The 20,700-nt window shown below is 45.9% G+C and overlaps 7 protein-coding genes across 7 annotated transcripts; 5 read left to right on the top strand and 2 right to left on the bottom strand.

Moving 5' to 3' along the window:
- Positions 1-381: 381 nt before the first annotated feature.
- Positions 382-1,088, bottom strand: BDV14DRAFT_180592 (uncharacterized protein). Its single transcript, XM_073769934.1, has one exon. It carries the CDS (start codon positions 743-745, stop codon positions 476-478), a length of 270 nt encoding a protein of 89 aa, XP_073624333.1. The 5' UTR covers positions 746-1,088; the 3' UTR covers positions 382-475.
- BDV14DRAFT_180589 (uncharacterized protein) lies at positions 1,010-2,616 on the top strand. The gene is made up of 2 exons (XM_073769933.1): positions 1,010-1,464; positions 1,542-2,616. Exons 1-2 carry the CDS (start codon positions 1,192-1,194, stop codon positions 2,532-2,534), a joined length of 1,266 nt encoding a protein of 421 aa, XP_073624332.1. The 5' UTR covers positions 1,010-1,191; the 3' UTR covers positions 2,535-2,616.
- A 2,551-nt stretch (positions 2,617-5,167) lies between these two features.
- On the top strand, positions 5,168-6,004 carry BDV14DRAFT_192300 (uncharacterized protein; the record flags this gene model as incomplete). Its single annotated transcript, XM_073771614.1, has 1 exon — positions 5,168-6,004. One exon carries the CDS (start codon positions 5,168-5,170, stop codon positions 6,002-6,004), a length of 837 nt encoding a protein of 278 aa, XP_073624331.1.
- A 936-nt stretch (positions 6,005-6,940) lies between these two features.
- Positions 6,941-8,274, top strand: BDV14DRAFT_180585 (kinase-like domain-containing protein). Its single transcript, XM_073769932.1, has one exon. It carries the CDS (start codon positions 7,369-7,371, stop codon positions 8,230-8,232), a length of 864 nt encoding a protein of 287 aa, XP_073624330.1. The 5' UTR covers positions 6,941-7,368; the 3' UTR covers positions 8,233-8,274.
- Positions 8,275-11,866: 3,592 nt separating this feature from the next.
- BDV14DRAFT_211150 (cytochrome P450) lies at positions 11,867-13,699 on the top strand (the record flags this gene model as incomplete). Its single annotated transcript, XM_073776038.1, has 7 exons — positions 11,867-12,068; positions 12,139-12,227; positions 12,276-12,309; positions 12,360-12,936; positions 12,984-13,395; positions 13,455-13,490; positions 13,538-13,699. The coding sequence occupies 7 exons, from the start codon at positions 11,867-11,869 to the stop codon at positions 13,697-13,699; spliced, it is 1,512 nt and encodes a 503-aa protein (XP_073624329.1).
- Positions 13,700-18,243: 4,544 nt separating this feature from the next.
- BDV14DRAFT_180581 (uncharacterized protein) lies at positions 18,244-18,807 on the top strand. The gene is made up of 2 exons (XM_073769931.1): positions 18,244-18,512; positions 18,575-18,807. Exons 1-2 carry the CDS (start codon positions 18,506-18,508, stop codon positions 18,742-18,744), a joined length of 177 nt encoding a protein of 58 aa, XP_073624328.1. The 5' UTR covers positions 18,244-18,505; the 3' UTR covers positions 18,745-18,807.
- A 382-nt stretch (positions 18,808-19,189) lies between these two features.
- BDV14DRAFT_203816 (uncharacterized protein) lies at positions 19,190-20,653 on the bottom strand (the record flags this gene model as incomplete). Its single annotated transcript, XM_073774372.1, has 1 exon — positions 19,190-20,653. The coding sequence occupies one exon, from the start codon at positions 20,651-20,653 to the stop codon at positions 19,190-19,192; it is 1,464 nt and encodes a 487-aa protein (XP_073624327.1).
- Positions 20,654-20,700: the final 47 nt, after the last annotated feature.

The following is a 20,700-nucleotide window of genomic DNA, read 5'->3' as shown; positions in this document are numbered from 1 at the left end:
GTTGGAAAACCCGATGGACCTCGAGCTGATAGTGGGCGCTCAGGATCCTAGTTTCTTCACCGAAAAGGGTATAAAAGAGGAAACAGCTCTCCGTTCCAGAACCATGGTGCCTGAAACGGCCCGATGAATTTCCGAAGAGCAGTCTGATGTCACGTGGATTTCAAGTACCCACTTGAAACCTGCTAACACCAAACTCGAGAAGTCTTTCCTTGCCTCACCATTGTCGAAGCCTGAAGAACAATTCCGTCGCATCTGCGTCATTGAACGAGAAGCGTGCTCTGGATAAATGGGCGAAAATCTAGTGGCTTATTCGGGTACTGTAACCAGCAACTCTCTGATATGGAAGGGAATGAAGGTATATATGTCGCGTCGCAGTCCTAGGATTTTGCCGCGACAGCAACGGGCGGTCTGTCGGAGCATACTGCCGCCCGTTACCGCCTGCCCCTAGGGTCGATCTCGTTTAGTCATTCATTTGTCAGCTAGCTAGGAGACCGAACCGGCCACCCCAAGGCATCCATCGCTTCCCATACCTTCTGTTGGAGTATATTGCCCTCCGATACCGCCTTCCTTTAAAATTCAACACAGGGATAGCTATTGGACACAAATTCAGAGGAGTTATCAACAAATTACTTGAGACTATTGATTTAACGAGAAGAGTCAATGCTGCCACTCCGCGTTGGATGGTTTCAGGGGGTGTTATAATAAAAGGAAAGTCACAAAATTCATCAAAGCAGTATCTTTCCATTAGTTGTTTCCATACCTTTATCGCTGCTTCCCAGTTCTATGAGCACTAACAATTAAAGCCAGCACTTTCACGATGTCATTCAACGCCACGATACGCCTCATACCTCTTCGTCGCCTCTTCATTCAGTTGCCCTTGCTATCAGATAACTCATATATGTTTGACTAAGATTGTGGGTGAAGTAGCATGGTCAAGTAATTAAGTAACTTGTGCTTTGTGTTGATGCGACTCACTTTGTTCTAATCTAAGATAGGACCAACGACGCTTGTGTCACCATCATCTGTTTGTCTTAGTACTTTCTAAAAAGTCCTCCAAACTGCTATTCTTTCTTCCTATTTACAACTCCTTCTTTAGTTACTCTATCTTACATATTCCCCCGTACGCCATTATTGCTCTTCTTACCAGTTACAACCTCTTCTTCAGCTGCGCTATCTACATATGTTCCCTCCATGCCAACCTTCAAGCATCAGCGTCAACGACAAAAGTATCACTCTTTCCATCCTCCTCCATTATTCTGGGATAAACTCCCTAAGCTGTGGTTAACCAAGAGCGCGTTAAGAGAAGCCAATCGACGAAATAAATCCCTATCGTCATACCAGCGCTCCTCTTCTATCCCTTATACCTTTGCTCCTGATTTCTTGCGCAACTGTTCTACTACCCCTTTAAAAGAAGTCAAAAGATTTTCCCGCTGTGGAGGACCAGATCTATCAGATATTAGAGATGTTAGTTGTTTACCTACCCCAACACTCTTTCCCTGACAAGCATGAAGCAGATGTATACTAACTAGCCTTACTTTTAGTATCCAGCACCAGCCCACTTCTGCCAATACTCTATGGATCCTACCAACTCAAAACGCCATACCCAAAAACGTAACAGGGCAACGACCAAGGGTACAACTGCTTATGACCCACACTTTGAGCAACATCTGATGGACTGGGGTGTTTTAACACCATTATCTACATACCCAGATGGTACTAAGCCATCTGAACCCAAGAACCTTGAGGAAATTCGAGAAAGATTACAGACCCCTCGTCCTTTAGCCGATTCAGATGTGAATTTCAATGAATTTGACGAGCTCAACAAAAATGCTGTCAGTGAACAGTTGGTTATTACAGACATCTTGCCTGTACTTGAGGGAAAGCGGAAAAGGGGTTCTATGACTGGGGGTGGACAGCCATTTAACAATCTTGATCATTTGACCAATGGTACTCTAGTTCAGGCTAAGCCTGATCTTTACCATGGCGCGCGCCCGAACCAGCTAAATTACAGCATTCGGGAAAAATTGGAAAAGAAAATTATTCCCACGAGCCATACTCAGCTTCCAATAACACCGAATTTCTTCGTCGAGGCAAAAGGTCATGGTGGAAGCACCGACGTGGTTCAACGCCAGGCCTGTTATAACGCCGCTCTGGGAGCACGAGGTATGCATGCCCTGCAGCAATATAGGCATGAAAGTTGCAGCAATAAGCCAAACTATTACGACAACAACGCCTATACTATCGCAGCTACTTTCCAGAATGGACAACTAGGGTTGTACGTGGCTCACCCTACAACACCTATGAACAATAATGGTCCAGCACATGATACCGATTATGTGATGACCAAGGTTGGGAAGTGGAGCTTGGATGGTGACTCAAAGACTTATCTGCGGGGTATAACCGCCTATCGAAATGCCCAAGACCTGGCCAGGGAATTCAGAGACGACTTTATCAGGCAGGCAAATGAACAATGTGCACCTGGTCAAGTTAATGCCAGTAGTTCTGATAGATCTGAGGAAACTTCAAAATCGTGAAGGCTCAGCATATGGTGATTGAAATGGTTTTATGGTTGTTGATGACTTTTCTTTGGGTTATTATGCAGATGTGAGATGCCAGGGCTTTAGCAAATCCAATAGCAGTTTGTGGTGCCATGGCTTTCCTAGAATTTTACATCCTTGCATTGCTGGAACTCCCCAATTTCTTCTTAACATGCAGTATAAGTCAAGTATCCAGGCCAAAGTGAGACACTTGAGTCCTAGTTGATTTACTTTGGACCTCGCCGAATTAGACTACAGTTGACTGGTTTACACAGCCATCGAATCGTGACCTCATTATATACCCCAGATTGGTTGACCCATCTGCTTCCACTGTGACCTGTTCCAAGTCTCGGAGAACCTGTTCTATATATTCGCCCGCGCTACTGAGCTTCAAGATCCGCGAGATGGCGCGGTGGATTCCCAGAAGCCGAGGAGATGGCATGTTGATTGTATCGTTAGGGCTCCATGTTAGGACACGAGTGACAAGGAAGTAAGGGTCGCTTAGAACTCCGCTCTCGATGGAATGAATCCTATATTCATGAGGTCTGCCGGTGGGTTCAAAATATATCTGGAATTCGCCAAATATTCGGTGGTTCTACAGTGTTAGTGTGAGAGCATTCGACGGGCTGTCGATATTCGGCCCGTCAATAAGATGGGTCATGCCAGGGTCGAACATATCTAAAATCCGGAGTACGTTCTTCTTTGAATCGGGCTGAATGCTATTATTAGCGGTAGGGGTGGCTCCTACCGCCCGCTTTCGAGCATCACTGTATAAAAAACTTACTCTTTTTGACTAATGGGCAGTATGCTTTTCCGAGCACATTCTTATTACGGAAGGTACCCATAAATGCGTTCTCTATCTTTGTCTCGATTCCCCACTAACTCAGCCAAGACGAGTCCGCATATGCGCAAAACCAGTTTCTAGCCCGCTTCAATAATCAAATACGCCCCGAAATGTCTTGGAAAGGCCTTGTTTGAGATAACCCCACTTATTGTGAAGTATAGATGTCGTGGTTTTGACCTAATGTAATGTATTGTTGGGATCGCGGTAGACAGGCGGGTCGATAAACCTGCTTTTTTGATAAGACACTTATGTAGGCCTATATAATACATGATCATCCCCTTAGCATCCTTTTCCTTGCCCTATATCTATCCTTCAACTTACTGGGCAGTACCATACTTCTTTCCTCTGTCCAAAATGCCTATTCCGTTCACCAGTGGAACTATCAAGGTTCATGGACGACAAGGCGGGTGCGCTGTGCATGTTACGTTCTATAAGACGAGGTATTGCAAAGTTTTGAAGGAGTACAATGACAGCGTGGGTTCAGCAAAAATTTTGGTCGACATGGATCGCGTTATCATCGACCCATCCTCCCGCGTGGTGAGACTTCCAAAACTTTCGAGCCATTAGTGGCTAACAGCTGAAGTGTACGGGGTCAACACTCATGGCACTAGATGATGTTACAGACAATGTTGATTATTAACGCGGGATGGTATGTTTTGGCAGCTAAGTGGTTTCTGTGTAGTGTTTGCCGTTAACATTCATATCTACAGCTCGCCCTTAATGTCGATTTTTGAATCTCGTTATTGTTGATCAGAATAGGAAGACCGCTGAGACTGGAACAAACCTTGATGGTTGAAGAATGACCGGGTGATACATGTGGCTCTCCTGAGCACTGTACTGTAAAACACCTACGCTGTTCAGGGATTCTCATTTCCTCTATAAATAGACTTGCCAACTTTATGGCTGCATCACTGCTCTATTCACGTATCAAAATATAAGCGACTTGCAACTCGCTCTTGCCAAACTAGGTTTCTGTACTGTCTGGTGAGTATTTGAAACTGTGAAGGGCATCTATATGGCCAAAGCGGAAAGCGTCCTATAATAATTGATTATGATAATACAATGTGTGATATCAAGTAGAAGCATTAGATATGTGCAAGGCAGTAATGCAGCGCCGTCTCGAGCAGCTTGTTTACTTGCGTGGTGCTATAAATAATATCGGAAGTCCCTAGTAGGTATTGAAGCATGTCAGGCAGTACCAAAATCGAAAAGCAGCAAGTGATGTCTTGAGGTAGTCCAACTGTCCGTGATAAAGAGGTCCATATCCTGAGTAGAACTGATTCAGCACCTCGGCAGCGCAGTTATGTATTCCATGCAACCCGGATACCTATACTAAACCGTGCCTGTACAAAGCTTTGCCGTCGGGCGTTAAAACAATTAGCGTCCTTCCCAATAATACATTAAGAGTCCTCCAAGCGTTGCTGCGCATTTAAGACCGCGATTGGCCAAAACGGTTCTGAAAACAGAAGACAGTTACTTCAGTTTCTATGGAGGTGGAACCACGTCCTGGAGTGGATTGAAATGCGGAGGCTGACTTTGCAAGGCATATTAAACTTCCAGTAAGTAAGGAAATAGGCGCTTGAGAATCCGCGTATCGATTGAGTGGGTCCTGATTATATGGAGCCTTATCTTCTATTCCTTGCTTCCGTGTCACATTGGGGTACCAGCTAAGAGCAGGCATGTTGATCGTCGTTCTTGTCTTCAATACTCGCTCAACGTTGGCAACAGACACTATAAAGTAGGTGTAATCCTGCTACTCCCTGGTAAATCCTGTCATCAATCAACCATGGCTCAAATCCTCCAAAAGATTTTTCTCATCGACGGCTACTATGAGATAATGGATGCTATTTTGTCGCATCTAACCGCATCAGCTACAGCCGCTCTCCTCGCGGCACTACAAGTAAAACTTCCCTCGGGTCTCAAACACAAATTCCTTAATCCGTTGAGAGATATCGATCACACAATGCAACTTATCCGGTCTTGGACCCAAGATGAACATAGGATTCTTATGATAGGGCCTGACTGCGGACGCCTGCTATCTAGGATCAAGAGCCCGATGGAGTTCTATGCGGAAAATGGATCAGGCCGGAATCTTGAGGTATGGGCCGTGGCTATCCCGAATAGCATCCCAAATTGTGCTGAGAAGGTTGGCCGATTGCGAAGGATCTGGCACAAGAAGCGACGGGGCTTTAATAAGCGGACGAGAGCTATGACGAGACTTGAACAAGTTATCAGCAAGTCTATTATTAGCCAATATGCCGAGACACTATTCAGTCAGATGGATGATGGGCGCCAAACCGTCTGTGGAGACGATATACAGATAAAATGGTTTGATCTGAAGGAAGAATCCCCGGGATTCTTCGATAATCATTCCATTCGTCTCGAGTTCCGAGGGTTGAAGTGCTGTTTGCCATGGAACTTGTGCGAGTTCGACCCGGGGAATAGTTATTGGAGCCCTGGGGATAGCATTCCGTACATCGATGCTGCAAACCCATTTAATCTCCAGAAAGCGGAAAAGCGTGTGAGCCGAAGGATGATAAGCCATGATAGTAACATGTTGTTTTGCAGCATGGCCCCGGAATGGCGTCCTCAGTCGCCTGTCGTTCTCCCTATCAATTTATAGGACAGACTTTCTAGCCTCCAAAGTCGCAGTGAGCCATGGGCATTTATTGACGTCATCTGGTGGAGGGGAAATACGAAGTAATACTGTTGCTTTTTACTGCTACGTATACCCAAACGCCAGGGGCTGTTTAGCCTAATGTATATGAAAGATATTTTGATTTAGTTTAGACAACTCGCATTCTCTAAGATCGAATCTATCTATGACATGCTAAGAAGTAATGAAATTACTATACACTGACATAGCAATAGCAGCTGAATGTAGCATAAAGTCGGTTTATACTATTTTTTTAAACCTTAACCTAAATAGGTCTGCCAGAGCTCCTTCACTTCGCGTCGGCCGCCCACGGAAGCTCCACCCCATGATGCCTAAAGTTTTCTGTGAACACCTTCTTATGTAACGAATCGTACAGGCCCAGGGGAAGGAAAGGGGGCAGAAGGACGTCTGTATCGGCTACACGCACGTAGCCTACTAAGGAGCGGATGCCTTTAACGATAGGGCTCAATTCTATTTCTTCGATAGATTCTTCTTGACGATATTCTTTTCTATTGAGGGGTCGAATCCTCAGGGGTTTGGAGTAGCTTGGCAGCTAGAGATCACGTGGTCTCATACTTTTGTCGGAGCATACTGCCGCCCGTTACCGCCTGCCCCTAGGGTCGACCTCGCTTAGTCATACATTAGTCAGGTAGAGTTATCTTAGCTAGGCGGCCATACCAGCCACCCAATGGAAGAACATCCATCGCTTCCCACAACTTTCGTATCACATTCTGGGCATGGTGCCCGGAATGAGGATCGCGAGATTCTGCCCGCTCTGACCGCCTGGTTGACCGATACTTCCTCGACTCCGGTGTTGATCCTGTTCCTGATCTCTGAGCGACGTCTTGTTATACTAAGCACCTGTTTGATAGCCGATCCAACAGATCGTTGCGGGATATTCTTTTGGAAAACCATGTTCCAGACTACGCTTGGAAGAAATGGCCTGCCCAAATCGGAACCGCACTCAATCTGGTCTAGTCGCGGTAGAAATTGTAGTTGCAAATGCAGTTCTTAATTGGTTCAATTATCGATCCGATCGACAGGTTCCGCGGCAGCCGCCAGACTCGTACATAGGCTCAGAGGTGGAACATCTAAATTGCCGTAATTTTGGATTAGTCAGTTTTCCCCAGATTTTCTTCCCACCGCCAGAAATGGTCGTTGCTGACTCTTCTCAACCCCGCTCCTCTTTGTCGTTCAGTGTAAAAGCACAAAGAACATTTCCTGAAGTGACGCTTTGTTTATAACGATTCTCCCTTCTCTACATCCACAACAGACGGTTTTCTCTCTCTCCCGACACAATACATCGACCTGACCATCGTCTGGTTTCAACGATGCCTCCAAGATTGGTCCAGCAGGGCATGATCTGGATCCTAGGTCAGACTGCTAATAGTGTGGTGTATATGGTTGCAAATGACAGCAAGACCGGGCACGCGAGGGACAGTCGTTCAGTCTTAAAGGGTGGAACGGTCTGGTACGAGGGTAGAGAGGCGCTGGGGCCTGGCAAAGGCGTGGATGAATCGGACGAGAGGGCGCGAAAAGAGGCGAGCATCTATGAGACTCTTGGGAAGCACGACCGCATCCTCGGCTACCTTGGTCTTGAGGTGGCCAGCATGAGTGAAGGCGCGGTACCAAAAGCATGGGCACTGCGCTTGGAGCGAGCTCCGTACGGTTCCCTGCGGGATTACATCGTGAACAACAAAGCACACCTGCCCAACAGGACCCGGTTGGAGCTCGCGGTCCAATTCGCCGAGGGCGTCGCACATATGCATCGGCGCGGCGTTGTCTGGGGCGATCTTTCGACCCGCAACGCGCTTCTGTTCGATGAGTGGCGTATCAAACTGGGCGATTTCGCTGATTCGGACCTCGCGGGAAAATATCCCAATGATTGGTATGGATGTGAGATCCGCTACTGCCCGCCTGGGTCAGACAAACCGCACCACCACTCTGTTGGTACTATAAATCGCGAAATATTCGCTCTCGGTACTGCGATCTGTGAGATAGTTGAATGGAGAGTGCCGTACGGCCCTGAGACTGAGGTATCTGAGGAGGAAGTCATCACAGCCCTTGTCGACCGGAAGTGGCCACGATTGACTAACGGCAATCCTGCCCAGGCCATTATCCACCGGTGCTGGGAGTACAAGTATGAATCATCACAGCAAGTCTTGAATGACTTGCAATGCCTTCAAAAAAGTTGAAAATATTTCATGGGCTCAGCATGCATCGAGCAATTAGCCCCTTCTGTTTAGTTATGTACAGCTACTGGGGGTGAATCAAACAATTGCCAAACAAAAGTCTCTGCCCCGCAGGACTTTCATCTCTTCCCAACCAAAAGCGTAGGATGCAGATGAAGCCTGACAGAAGAGTAAATAGACCGATTTCACAGGCTGGTGGGGAAGAATGAAGCAAACCCGACCCGCGTCGTCATTCTTCGGAGCTGGTCAATTTGTTAGAAGAGCATGACGGCATCAATTATTGTTTCTCACCAATGGACCTAGGTGGCAGAGGGCTTCTGCTGCGCCCTTTCAAACGCACAATGAGGACAAGTAGCATTGAAGGGCGTTGAGCCAAAAATCATTTTCTCGCTCGGCTTGATATTCGGGCACCGTGGTGTGCCAGCATTTGGATCATCGCATCTCTCGTCGAATGGATATTCGTAGGTCTCCTTAACATGCTGTTCGCCTGCTAGACAGTCCTTATACTTGCGTTTGACCGTGGTTTGGCCGCACATTGTTGGAGAGGCTGAATTTGGTGTAGAAAGTCAAAATTGTAGAATTAACAGTAACTATGCTGAATTTGTTTCTCGGGAAGTACCCCACGTGAATTGGATATATAGAGAATAGTTATTTTCCTGCAACAGAAGGACCTTTAGCATGATAAATATCCTAGAGAGGCCAACTTAGTTGTAGGGTACTCCCACTGCGATTGGATTGAAAAGCATGCGTGTGTTGGCAACGGATCTCGCTGCATGCTGCATGCTGTCAGGTGGCCCTCAGGCAGGGTAGTGGCTCCTACGGACCATTTTGACATGCTCTTCTTGGATGCCTCATCATCGTGTGCATTATTAGTCTACAATGAGAATATGAATGAGAGGAGCGGAAACAGGCAATCATGAGGCACAGGCCCGATATGGATGCGAACTCCATGCGTTACATCCGGGGAAAGGCTGTGATTGATCCGGTTGGATAACCAAATTGCTGTATCATACATGGACGTGGCCAGTGGTGTTTTAGAAATGCCGCGAGGCGGTCACTATCACCCTTTGACAGGGTGCTTAGGGTGATTAGGTTGCGAGAGGTATCAAGCGCCCCGTCCGCGATTCCTCCGGGCACTGGTAGTGGCTTTGTAGACCGTTGCGTCAAAGCGTCGAGGGTTTGCTGGTGGAAAAGGAGTATCGCCTAGGAGGAATTTGAGTTTCAGCACCTGCTTGCTTGCTTAAGTTATTAGAGGATAGGCCAATCACCTTATACCCTAAGCTGGGTTTGCAGATGGGTTATTAGCTCCGCATGGAGCTGTATGGTGTATTCAGCGTTATGGACGTCCAGTTGCTTTATCGGTGCGTCATAGACTTGTCAAACCCGACCCATAGACCCCGCCCGCGGTTTAACAAGTGAACCAAGCTCAAACGTTTATCACATTCCTGATCAAATTTACTTTGATGTTGCTGAATACATACGACGACAGGGCGTGGAGAACAGGGCTTCCCTTCCGCTCAGCCGTACTTGAGCCTCAGCCTCACGCCAGCTGGTTAGTAGTATGGTGGGTGACCACATGCGAATCCCAGCTATTGTATGTCTGTTTTCACCCGTTTTTTTTTACTTGCTGGGTTCAGCGCCCGTGCCGCCCTGTCTTCAGCCCTTCACCTGAACCCCTGCAGCCCTCTAAAATTCGCCCGCCAAGCCCCGACCGCTGACGTGGCCTTTTCTCGCGACATCCGTCGGAAGTAGAGTCTCCCGGCTTCCGTGTTGCCCGGAACGCACGCTGTGGTTCTTGGTGGCTTGATTTGCAACGTTTGCATAGCCTCATCATGTCAAGCAACACGACAAGCAAGGATAACAAGATACGCAAAGATCGAACGGTAAGGTACGATGTGAATTAGCCCAGGAGTGAGCTCTTAGATAGCCAGATCCAGTGGAAAAAAAAACTCGCTATTCAGGGTTCTTCTGACATAATAAGCTGCCTGTTGACTACAAAAAGCAGTCTCTGTATCACGGTTGTTCTTTCTCCGCTGCTTAACATATCACAGATGATTTGAGTTTGGGAACGCGCGAGCTTTCGCCCCATTTTACCTATACTTTGGGTAGGTTGTGGGTGAGAGCGAGGTTCGAGTTCGATTAAGGGATGATGTAGCCGAAAGGGTTTATGTCGAACTTCGCCACGTCCGTAATATTTGGTACACCACCCGAAGAATATGAAGGTCTGATTCATTCAATCTAGCTACGATACTGCACTAAATACAATCGAAATAGGGGTAAGCTAACTAACTAGAATAGGAAATAGAAAAGATATAGGTAATGACCGAGCAAGCGCTGACTAATAGTAAGTTCAATAAAGGTCGACAGAAAACAATCGCCCCAAGGGGTGACACTGGTTTTGACTTCAACTGTAGCAGTTTGCTACAGAATCACGCTGCTCACGAGCAACAAAGCGGCCGCACTCACACTTGGGAACCCGCGACAACAGTCGGGCCAGGAGCACGTCTGCCTGATATACAAGCTGATCAGAAGACTGCGGAAAAACGGAAACAGGATCACGATCCGCTGGGTCTCCACAAGCGAGGAAAACAAACTGCTGGGCCTCGCTAAAATGCAGGCCAGGGCAGCGACCCAAGAGGACCCCATGCCATACACACAGCTCCCCAGAATGAAATCAACCACCCTTAACATCGCACGGTCCCAACAAGACACCAGCAAAGCCTTGCCCGAGAAAGTAGGCAAACACGTGAAAAGGGTGGACGCGGCCCTCCCAGGCAAGCACACTCGACAGCTGTATGATCGACTATTAGGGAAAGAAGCAAGCGTGCTGGCCCAGCTCCGGACGGGCATGGCAAGACTAAACGGATACCTCTACCAAATCAACGTTGCGCAAATCCGTGCGTGCCATTGCGCGCTGCTGGTAGAGCGAAATCTTCAAAGTATGATACCGCCGATGTCAGTATCATAATGATATTTAGTTAAAAGGTTCTGAAAAATCCAAAACTCCCTTAAGCGTCGACTGATGTCTGTGCGGCAGTTGTGTGGTGCCCACTCAAGATCTCCGAAATGTTCCACTTCTCCTGAATTGCCGCAGGCATTTGGCGACGTCAGAGCACCCTGAAACGGCGTCGGCTCTTCGAATGGCGGCGGAGTAGGTTCGAATGGATCGTGAACAGCACACCAGCCAGAATCCTGGATGCCATTGCTTGATTTAGGTAAAGGATTGTTGCTGGTCAGGGCTTGACAGTATTAGTAAAAAGTGGATAGTAGTAATTAGTGGACACACTAGTTACGAACGTGGTGCGGAAATCAAAGTTGAACAAGGATAATTCTGCCAGTCGAAAGTTCGAGCTGCCTTAAGAATAAGTTTGTTCTTCGCTTAAAGCTTGCAAACCACCGTCCGGTAGAACTTCTCTGTCAAATGGCTCTGAGTCAATATTTTTTTTGGAAAGAACAATCGAGTGTGTATACTCAAGTGTCAAAATTGTTCAACTTATTAGACTGCTATATGAATTCTACAAATGAGACTTGCTAGAGGCGATATCCAAAGCATTGTAGGCTCGAGACCCCTTCTGACAGATGATAAATAGGAACGCGTTCATGCTTGCCAGCAATCTACATCACAGAATACACAGAGATGTTAAAGGACAACCTAGTTCCATTTGCTGCTGCTCTCGTTATACTATATGGCGTATTGCGGGTTCTATATCTGCGCCATATCCACCCGTACTCCAAATATCCTGGCCCATTTCTGGCTTCAGTTTCTCGAATTTGGCTGGCTCAACAGGTGATTAGGGGCCGAGTGCATAAAACACAGAGGGAGCTGCATCAACAACATGGTACCATGTTCTCCAACTACGCCACCTTACTCGGTAAATTAATCATATTAAGCATCTGACTTGTCAATAGGCGACATTATACGGATTGCTCCGGACGAGATCTCCATGTCCAACCCAGCTGCGATGCAGGACATCTACGCTAGAAACCAATTATTGAAAGTGAGATTTTGACGGACAGGCCCCTGATTCCACTAACGCTTGAGGCAGACGGACTTTTACATGCCCTGGAGGCCATCTTTTGGTACGTGGACATTATATTAAATGCAGTCGTGATTCTAAACTTGTCTATAGCGCAGAGCCCGGACCTGTTTACGGCAACGAACCCAGGAGAGCACACGAAGAGAAAGCGACTTGTGAACAACATCTATTCCATGCGAAGCATCCTGGAGTCCGAGACGCTTATCGATAGCTGCACCGAGGAATTCATGTCAAGAATGGAAGGGTTCATGGAAACACACCAACCAATTGACCTGGCACTTTGGGTCCAGTGGTACGCCTTTGATGTTATTGGAGAATTATACTTCAGCTCCAAATTTGGCTTCATGAGGGAACAGTCCGATGTTCAGGGCTTTATTGGCTCTCTTGACACTCTACTACCAGGTATGTGCGCGGCAAGCGTGCTCCCGAAATACGCAAGGCCATTATTTTTGTCCACTGGAATGTTTTTCAAGCCAGCACGAAATGCACTGCGTGCGTTGAAAAAGATCGAGGAAGCGGCAGCAACTTGTGTTAGAGACAGACTGAGCTCTTTCATAAGAGGAGGTGCCGCAAGACATGATATCCTAAACAAGCTTCTTATTCTACATAAGCGTAACGCCCCGGGTGTATTCACAATCATGGACGTACAAACCGAGATTCATGTTGGCTTGTAAGTCCTCCTCACAGCTTCGAAAGCATATGCTAACGAATACTCAGACTTGCTGGAAGTGATACTACTGCTGCTGCTATATCAGCAATACTTTTCTACCTGATAAAGCACCAAGACTTCTACGAAAAGCTGCAGACCGAGATCGACAATGCCACGAGTCTTGGGGAACTTACATACCCTCGAATTAAGTATACAGAGGCCATAAAACTTCCATATCTTGTAGCGTGCTGCAAGGAAGGGATGCGTATGCATCCTAGTGTTGGTATGACTTTACCTAGGGTGGTTCCCCCACACGGAACTAGCATCAACGGGCAGTGGTTTCAGGGTGGATGTCAGGTCGGCATGAACGCATCCGTTATCCATTTCGATAAGCAAATATTTGGGGATGATGCGGACGTATACAACCCCGAGCGATGGTTGAAAGGAAACAGTACTCTCATGGATAGATATATGTTTCAGGTACGTCCGGTTTTAATTATCCTTGAAGTGTTGTGGTTGACAAGTCGCTGTTAATATAGTTTGGTGGTGGGTCAAGGACTTGCATTGGCAAGAATGTAAGACACCTTTTGCCTTAAACCAATACCAAGCTAACATCTTCAAGATTGCGCTTTGCGAGATCTATAAACTTGTGCCGGATTTTCTCAGGACTTATGATATTTCTTTAGTGGATGCAAATAGCCAGTGGCAGACAAGAAATCACTGGTTCAACAAGCCGCTATCAATACCTGTTAGGATTCACCGGCGTTCTGGACAGAAGTCATAGTGCCTCCCGGTACCGCCTGCTTCGGTCATTCATTGTATTGTCTCTATTCCCTATCCTAGTTAGTGAGCCTACCCCTATTTTTCTTGTATTTAGTGCAGAATAGCTGCTAGATTGAATGAATCAGACCTTCATGTTTGAGTGGTTGGGTACTGACTATTCGTACGCCGTGAGCTCCGACAGGTCAGGTTCGTCCTCCTTAGGGTTTCGAACGGGCCTTGAGGATTTTCTGAGATCAAAAGAGAAGAGTAAAGTGACTCGAAATGCAATAACATCATTGACAATCTGCTAAGTAGGTTATACTTAATTCTGAGTACTAATTGAAGATAAGGCACGAAGAACAAAACGAGATACAGCGGTAATGAATGTCCTTTTATATACCTTGTCCATCGTACCCTCCTCTCCGCTGGCGCGTAGCTCTCGCTATGCTCGGGTCATATCCTAGGATGCGTTCCTCGTAGCCCAGGCTATGCAGTCGGCCTGTAGTTGTCCTGGTCCGTCACACGCGCTAGGTACGGCGCGGCAGTTCGATTGGCCGTTAGGCTACGTTCTTTGACAATGATGCTCCTAATACTTGCAATAGATACATAGGCACTTAGAGCAAATACAAGGGCTTTGTTTCTTGCAGCTGGTGACTGTCCTTGCTGTTTTGACCTTATACTTATCGGTCCCTTCAAGTATTATTACTCACTTTTGTGTAGTTTCTTGCAGCGGAAGCATTCCGGAAACTTCTTTCGGTTAGTCCCTCTGGCTGTGTAGTGTAGTTAAGTTTAATGCATTTCATGAATTCCTTTGTCAAGGGCCTAAGCCTAGTTCGGGCAGTGATACAAATTATCCACTAGGTCTTACTGTTTTTCAACTGAGCGAGAAGTTTCCTTACATCGAAAACATTGAATACTATTACTTTCTCGCATCTCTATATGGAAGAAGTGTGACTAAACAGGTATATTGAAGCCACCTAGAACCATAGCAAAATATGGTGGGCCAAGCCAAGATTATGCCGCGAGGTCACCGTTTGAGCACAACCATCATTTGTATTTCAGCTAGCAAGCAGATGAACACTGACCTAGTCTTTGTTCTTCCCTTGCATCATTATAAAGGTGACTCCAAATATTAACCTTACATCACAGTATATGTAATAGGTGACAGAGTGAGTCATTGTTATTATAAAGTATTAGCTTGCACTATTGGGTCAACAGGAAGCTGCTCCTATTAAGAATAGTTTTCACGCTGAATCCTAGTACTGTACAGGAACCTAGTTCTTCTTTCTTATCCAGTAAGACCAAAATTTCTGAAAAGATTTCGAATATCTCTAAGACACTCGCCCTGGGTTTAGCACAGGACTTGTTAAAGCCTATATATCTGTTTTCAGGCCCTATAGGCCCTGCTAAGGACCCCTACGTCCAAACAAGAGCCCATCCACTGTCAACAGGCCATTACCGTGAAATAAATACCAATGTCTATTATCCTCAATTCTCGCCGTGTCCGCAAGGCAAAAGGTAATGCCTCGGGGAAGCTTGCACCAGCGATTATCATCCCACTGGTAATTCTTCTTCTTATAATCATTATTATTCTTTGGTTTTGGACGCGCAGGCGCGCAAGCCGTCGAGTTACAGAAACCCAAGACGACGTCGGAGAGAGACGTTCCGAGCTGAGCATGCCGACCGAGCCATTGTCAGGTATGCCCAAGGAAGCATGATGGGCGTGACAGACCAACATGTCATTCGAGGCAACCGGAGCTTGATTAGTATGGCAGGCAGAGGTACTGTATGTAAGAATATTCATTACCGCTGTGTCTAATTCCCTGCTCTTCGTGCCTTCTCTTCGGAATAACCAATTTACAGTACACATGTTTATATACAGAATTCCAACTACTTAATGTAGCAAATAGGTTGGCACTCAATCTCCAGGTCACAAAATTAAAAAGCTAATCAGATTTTCTATTGTAAATAAGATTGGTTATGTTTGGTTCAGATTCGAAAGTTCAACTAACTAAAGTCAACAATCATAGAGGCGCATCAAGTACATAAATAGCATGAAAGGTAATCAAATATAACACGGTCAACACAAGTAAACTGTGAAGTGTTGACTCACCACATAAGGAGTACAGACTATAGATCATAACCACGGTTGGGCCTTCCTTAATCCTCACAACCAGCAAGAGACACCAGCTAGTAAAAATAGACATTTAAACATGATGTCGCCTGACAGAGGACACATAGTATGTAGATGTCTGTTGTTCAATGCCTTGTTAAACTAACTTTCCACACTGGCCGAATAAGAAAGTTTCAGTGCTTTCTTTGGCCAGCAAGAGTTGGTTTGATAGATATACCGCAGCCAGCATGATTCCGGCATGCATGAAGACTTCACTAAATCGCCTAGCCTCGGATTTCAAGAGTATATCTGGAATGCCCATGATATGTATTAATCCTGCGAAACCGTTAAAGGCCATATAGGCAACAAATTGCGGTACCATTGGTAGTCGACAGGCAGTTGGCAGTAAACTCGCGTGAATCGCGGGCACTAGTATCAGAAGCCCATACCCTAAACAAAGGGCTCGAGAGTCTGCCATATGCTGAGCAGTGGTCGACATATATCGCGCGCCGAAGAAGATTATAAAGGCCAGATACAGTATAAGTGGCCATTTGTCGTAGTAGAACTGAAAGTAGACAAAAGATATGGCTGACGAAGACAACAGAATAATGGCCCCAGTCCTTTCCAGCAAGCATGAATTCCCTGTCCTCTGACTCAATAGTCGGGTTAAAGGGATGACTGCAGCGGCCGCAAGGAAGAGGGAGACGACGACGACATCAGAAAACGCGGGTCGGGCTTGGATGGTTCCAGGATAGAGATAATGCCAAAGATTTCTCAAAGCAATGAAGCCAAAGTACCCGGCCGCCGATGAGTGGATAATGAATAAATGAATAGAAGCACCTGGCTGGGCCAGTTGAGAATCAGTCATGATTGAGATAGACTATAATAGAAGGACTTGAATCTTCAAATGGCGAGATAACTTTTGAAGATTAGGTTAATTTTGACAGCTGTGTCGCTGCACCATACCTATTTATACTCGAGTCAGTAAGCTGATGTATACGGCGAAAGTCCTAGCAATGCCTTGAAAGTAAACTTGAGGGTGCCAAAAAAGACCACAGCCAGTAATCGAGGGTTCCCGCTAGACAGGTCTTGGTGAAGCCGGACTTGGCTCAGCTACTTTGTGTTCAACAATACGCATCATGATGTTCACCACCCATGCAATCCACCCAATCATGAGATAGTCGTGCTCCAGAGTTCAACATGGATCATAATGGACAATTTCTGTTCTACGTAGCACTAGAGGATGCGGACCATACGGAATCACTGTAGTAGGTTGTGATATGTATGCGCTTAGATATTTTTAAGGAGAAGAACCATATCAAATGGCCCGTTCATGGTGCCGGCACACTTCTTCCGTATCTGGCATTGCGTAAGGATGCAAACTTGGATGATCAGGAATCGACTTTTAATCAAACCAATGATAAAGATTGAAGCTCCTGGTTAGGATTCCAATCGGCTTGCTTAATCATAACTTGGAGCGAACATGAAGCTTTGCTTCGCATAGCCTTGTGAGTGGCTGAAGGTACAGTATGTGAGATCTATTCTACATGTTCAACACGGTCACAGACGGTGGAGAAGTTGTTCCTCGCAAGCAATCCGCGGGATATAAATATACTCAGGTTGTTGGAGCTTGTCACTACCAATTAAGGAGCGTTATTGCTGTGACCTTTTATTACTTGTAAAAAATGCCCTCCCAGCATGGTCAACAGAAGTTGGGCTCAGAAGAAAAGCATCTCTATTATGCTACTCAAGTGGTATTGATCATTGGTCTGGTACTGACTCTAGTCTGTCTGAGCGCGAAGTTACGCATGAAGTATTATATATCCAGGAGACTTGACGATGAAGATAGTAAGTTCGCCCCACTGGTAGCCCCGAATCAGATATCGTCTGGCTTATTCATGTACCACAAGTGTAGTATGTTTGACAATAGCATATGTAGGTACCTTCCAAACAGAGTACAATATTCCCTCGCTAATCTAGTAACAGGCATTTTGTGTGGCTTCACAGATAGTCATTCTTTGTAGGTTCATGTCCCAAATCTAAGCTTTTAACGGTTTAAACTAAGGCATTTCTCAAAAGATGCTCTTGATCATGCTGGGCTAGGTGCTCACCTGACAGATTTGACGCAGGACGCCATCAGCCAATACCAGAAAGTAATCAGATCCTTGCTTATGCTTCTAGAAGAACGTTGACGCTAATTATACAAACTCATCAGCTTCTTTTAACAGTATTTTGCATTTTCGTGACAGGTGTATCTATGGCCAGGGTCTCACATCTAATTTTTTTCCATCGATTGATGAAACAGAAGCACTGGCTTCGGTATGCTCTTTTACTAGTGGCAGCATTTGTCATCACGGGGTCATTTTCTCTAATTTGTTGCTTTGTGTTCGCCTGCCGACCTATATCAAAAGCTTGGAATCCAACTGTTCCCGGGAGATGCATTAATCGCCCAGCTATCTTTCTAGCAGTTGCTGTCTTTAACATTCTCTGCGATCTCTGCCTGATCGCGTTACCTCTACCGTTGATATCAGGTTTACAATTATCTTTGAGCCAGAAAGTGCGTTTCACTATACTCTTTGGTCTCGTTTGTGTGTGAGTACACCCTTGCCTATGTGTTCTATCTAACGTGTATTTCATTCTAGAACATTTGTCGCGAGTGCAATCCGGTTAAGTCTTACGGTTCCATTGCTGAACTCAGATGACCTCACATATGATATGGCTCCTGTGGCGCTATTAGTGTATGTCCAGCACGCGTTGTCATACAGGGGATGAGGAGTAACTGACATCGACTCAATAGTGGCGTTGAGTCAAACTTAATTATCATTGCTGCTAGCTTCCCCGCACTGAGGCAGTTATACCGAATGGCCCTATCTAGATTGGAGTTCCATGGATTTTTGTCCGCGGAGACAACTTCATGGCGCTGGCAGGCAGGGGCTTGGCTTGCCCGAGGATGATGTGCGCAATAAATGAAACTGGAGGCCTTGACTATTAATAGACTGGAATAGTGCCACACATTGTACTCGGTTCTCTAATATATTTCAAAACTTAAATACAGATACATATATACCACAATCGTGAATTAGGCAGCCAGTGGCAAAACTAGCGCAGTCTCGAATGCTCTGGGTTGCTGCAATTCAATCCAACCACTATTGAGGAAACACGTGCTTGACGGAGTGGAGTTGGACAGGATTCAACATCCAAGCATTGCTTTTCAAGAAAAAAAAAAAAAAAAAAAAAAAAAAAAAAAAAAAAAAAAAAAAAAAAAAAAAAAAAAAAAAAAACATACTTAACATTCTAGGTCCTCTGATGTTTACGCCGTTGCGGCTACTGACAAAAGTGCAATACCTAACGTAAGGAATATCAATTGCGCTTGAAGACTACCTCACCCAAGGAGGTCCTTCAGCCTTCACCAGCACTCTGTCCCTTGATCAGCTCGACCAGTTTCTTGTTGTTTCTCTCCATAGCATTGTCAATATAAGCTGGCGTTACAAGATTATCTTCAATGTTGTCCAGTCTCTTTTTTATCTTCTCAATCTCCATGCCTTGTCTTCCAAGTTCCTCTTGGTCCTCAACAACAGGCGTTTTCTCCTGAAGAGATGGCCTTTGCGAATATGACCGCTGTGAGAACGGCGAGGCCCGAGAGGCAGACTTTTCTGCCAGTGCCGTGTTTTCTGGAGAGGCTGGAGCATTAGAAAAAGGGGAGACACCTCGCAATGATGCAGCTCCCTCATTCCTAAGCTTCCAAAATTCTTCTTCAAGTGTTGTCTGTGGTCTCCATTTAGCCTTCTCACCAGTGAGGTCGCATACCATTTTCTTGGCCCGAAATCCCCACGGTTTTTTTATGTCATCTCTTCCCGAAAATATCTCTAGAATCGGTTCAATAGACTCCCCATCAGCTAACTTTCCATTGACTTGCGATCTTGGTAGAAGTCGTGGGAACATGGAATTCTTGGGCTTCACACAGACATCAGTATGAGCAGACTCCAATGAGTCAGGACCTCCTGTTTTGGGTTGTTTCATAGTGTAGAAATAGATGTAATCAATTGAATCTTTACCCCCGTCAAATCCCCGGTTTGCAGCCTCAAATTTGAAAGCGTTGGGCAGAACTCTCCACCTTTGGAGATCGTCATTGTTGATCGTAGCTCGCGTCTCAACCCTGAATTTCTTTGTGTTGGGGTCGAAAACCTGTACACCAAATGAACTTCTGTTACGATCACTAGATATTTTAATCTGCTTCTCGTAAAGAATGACATAGTTGCTTGTCTCTAGGAAGCTATAAGGCCAGTATGTTGTTACGTCAGTATTTATTGAACTGTAGAGCGGATTAGACGTGACATGTTTCGTGTGTCTCTCTGTCCCGAGAAGGCCCTTTAGCCAGCTGATGTCAATATTACTCTGCAGACAAACGTGATAAAGTCCTATTCTGCTCTCCCCAAGCTTCGTAGCATATTCATTTTCCTGGGTTTCCGAACTGGGATTCTGGAGTGGCTGTACGACTAGCGGATCAACCACATCTTTGATCTTCTCATACGGAATACGAAACTTGGCTTTGCCTGAGATCGGCCGGCCCATAATGTTCGAAATCAACCCCTGCAGGCGAACATTTGATTCTTCCAGTGACGTGGCAGAAGCTTGATCCCCTGAAATATATTCTTTGAGTTTTGGGATTGCTGCCTGACAATGCTCACGCAGGATATCCTGAAGCTTTTCTTGCTCCTCCTCTTGCATCGGTGAAGCCGATCGTTCTTTACCTCTACTGCCAGGGGCCCAGGGGTCGCCGAATGCGCTGTAAGTATCATCTTCATCTTCTTTCTTAATGGTCTTGTCAGGGGTTGTTAGACCTGTTTCAGAAGCCCCTTTCATTGGGTCATCCTGAGATTGATCCGACCCCTTGTTATCATCTTTGGTCT

Source organism: Aspergillus stella-maris, assembly GCF_047715825.1.
Source record: "Aspergillus stella-maris strain CBS 113639 unplaced genomic scaffold BDV14scaffold_65, whole genome shotgun sequence".
NCBI classification, from domain to species: Eukaryota; Fungi; Ascomycota; class Eurotiomycetes; order Eurotiales; family Aspergillaceae; genus Aspergillus; species Aspergillus stella-maris.
This window is presented reverse-complemented; position numbering and strand designations above follow the sequence as displayed.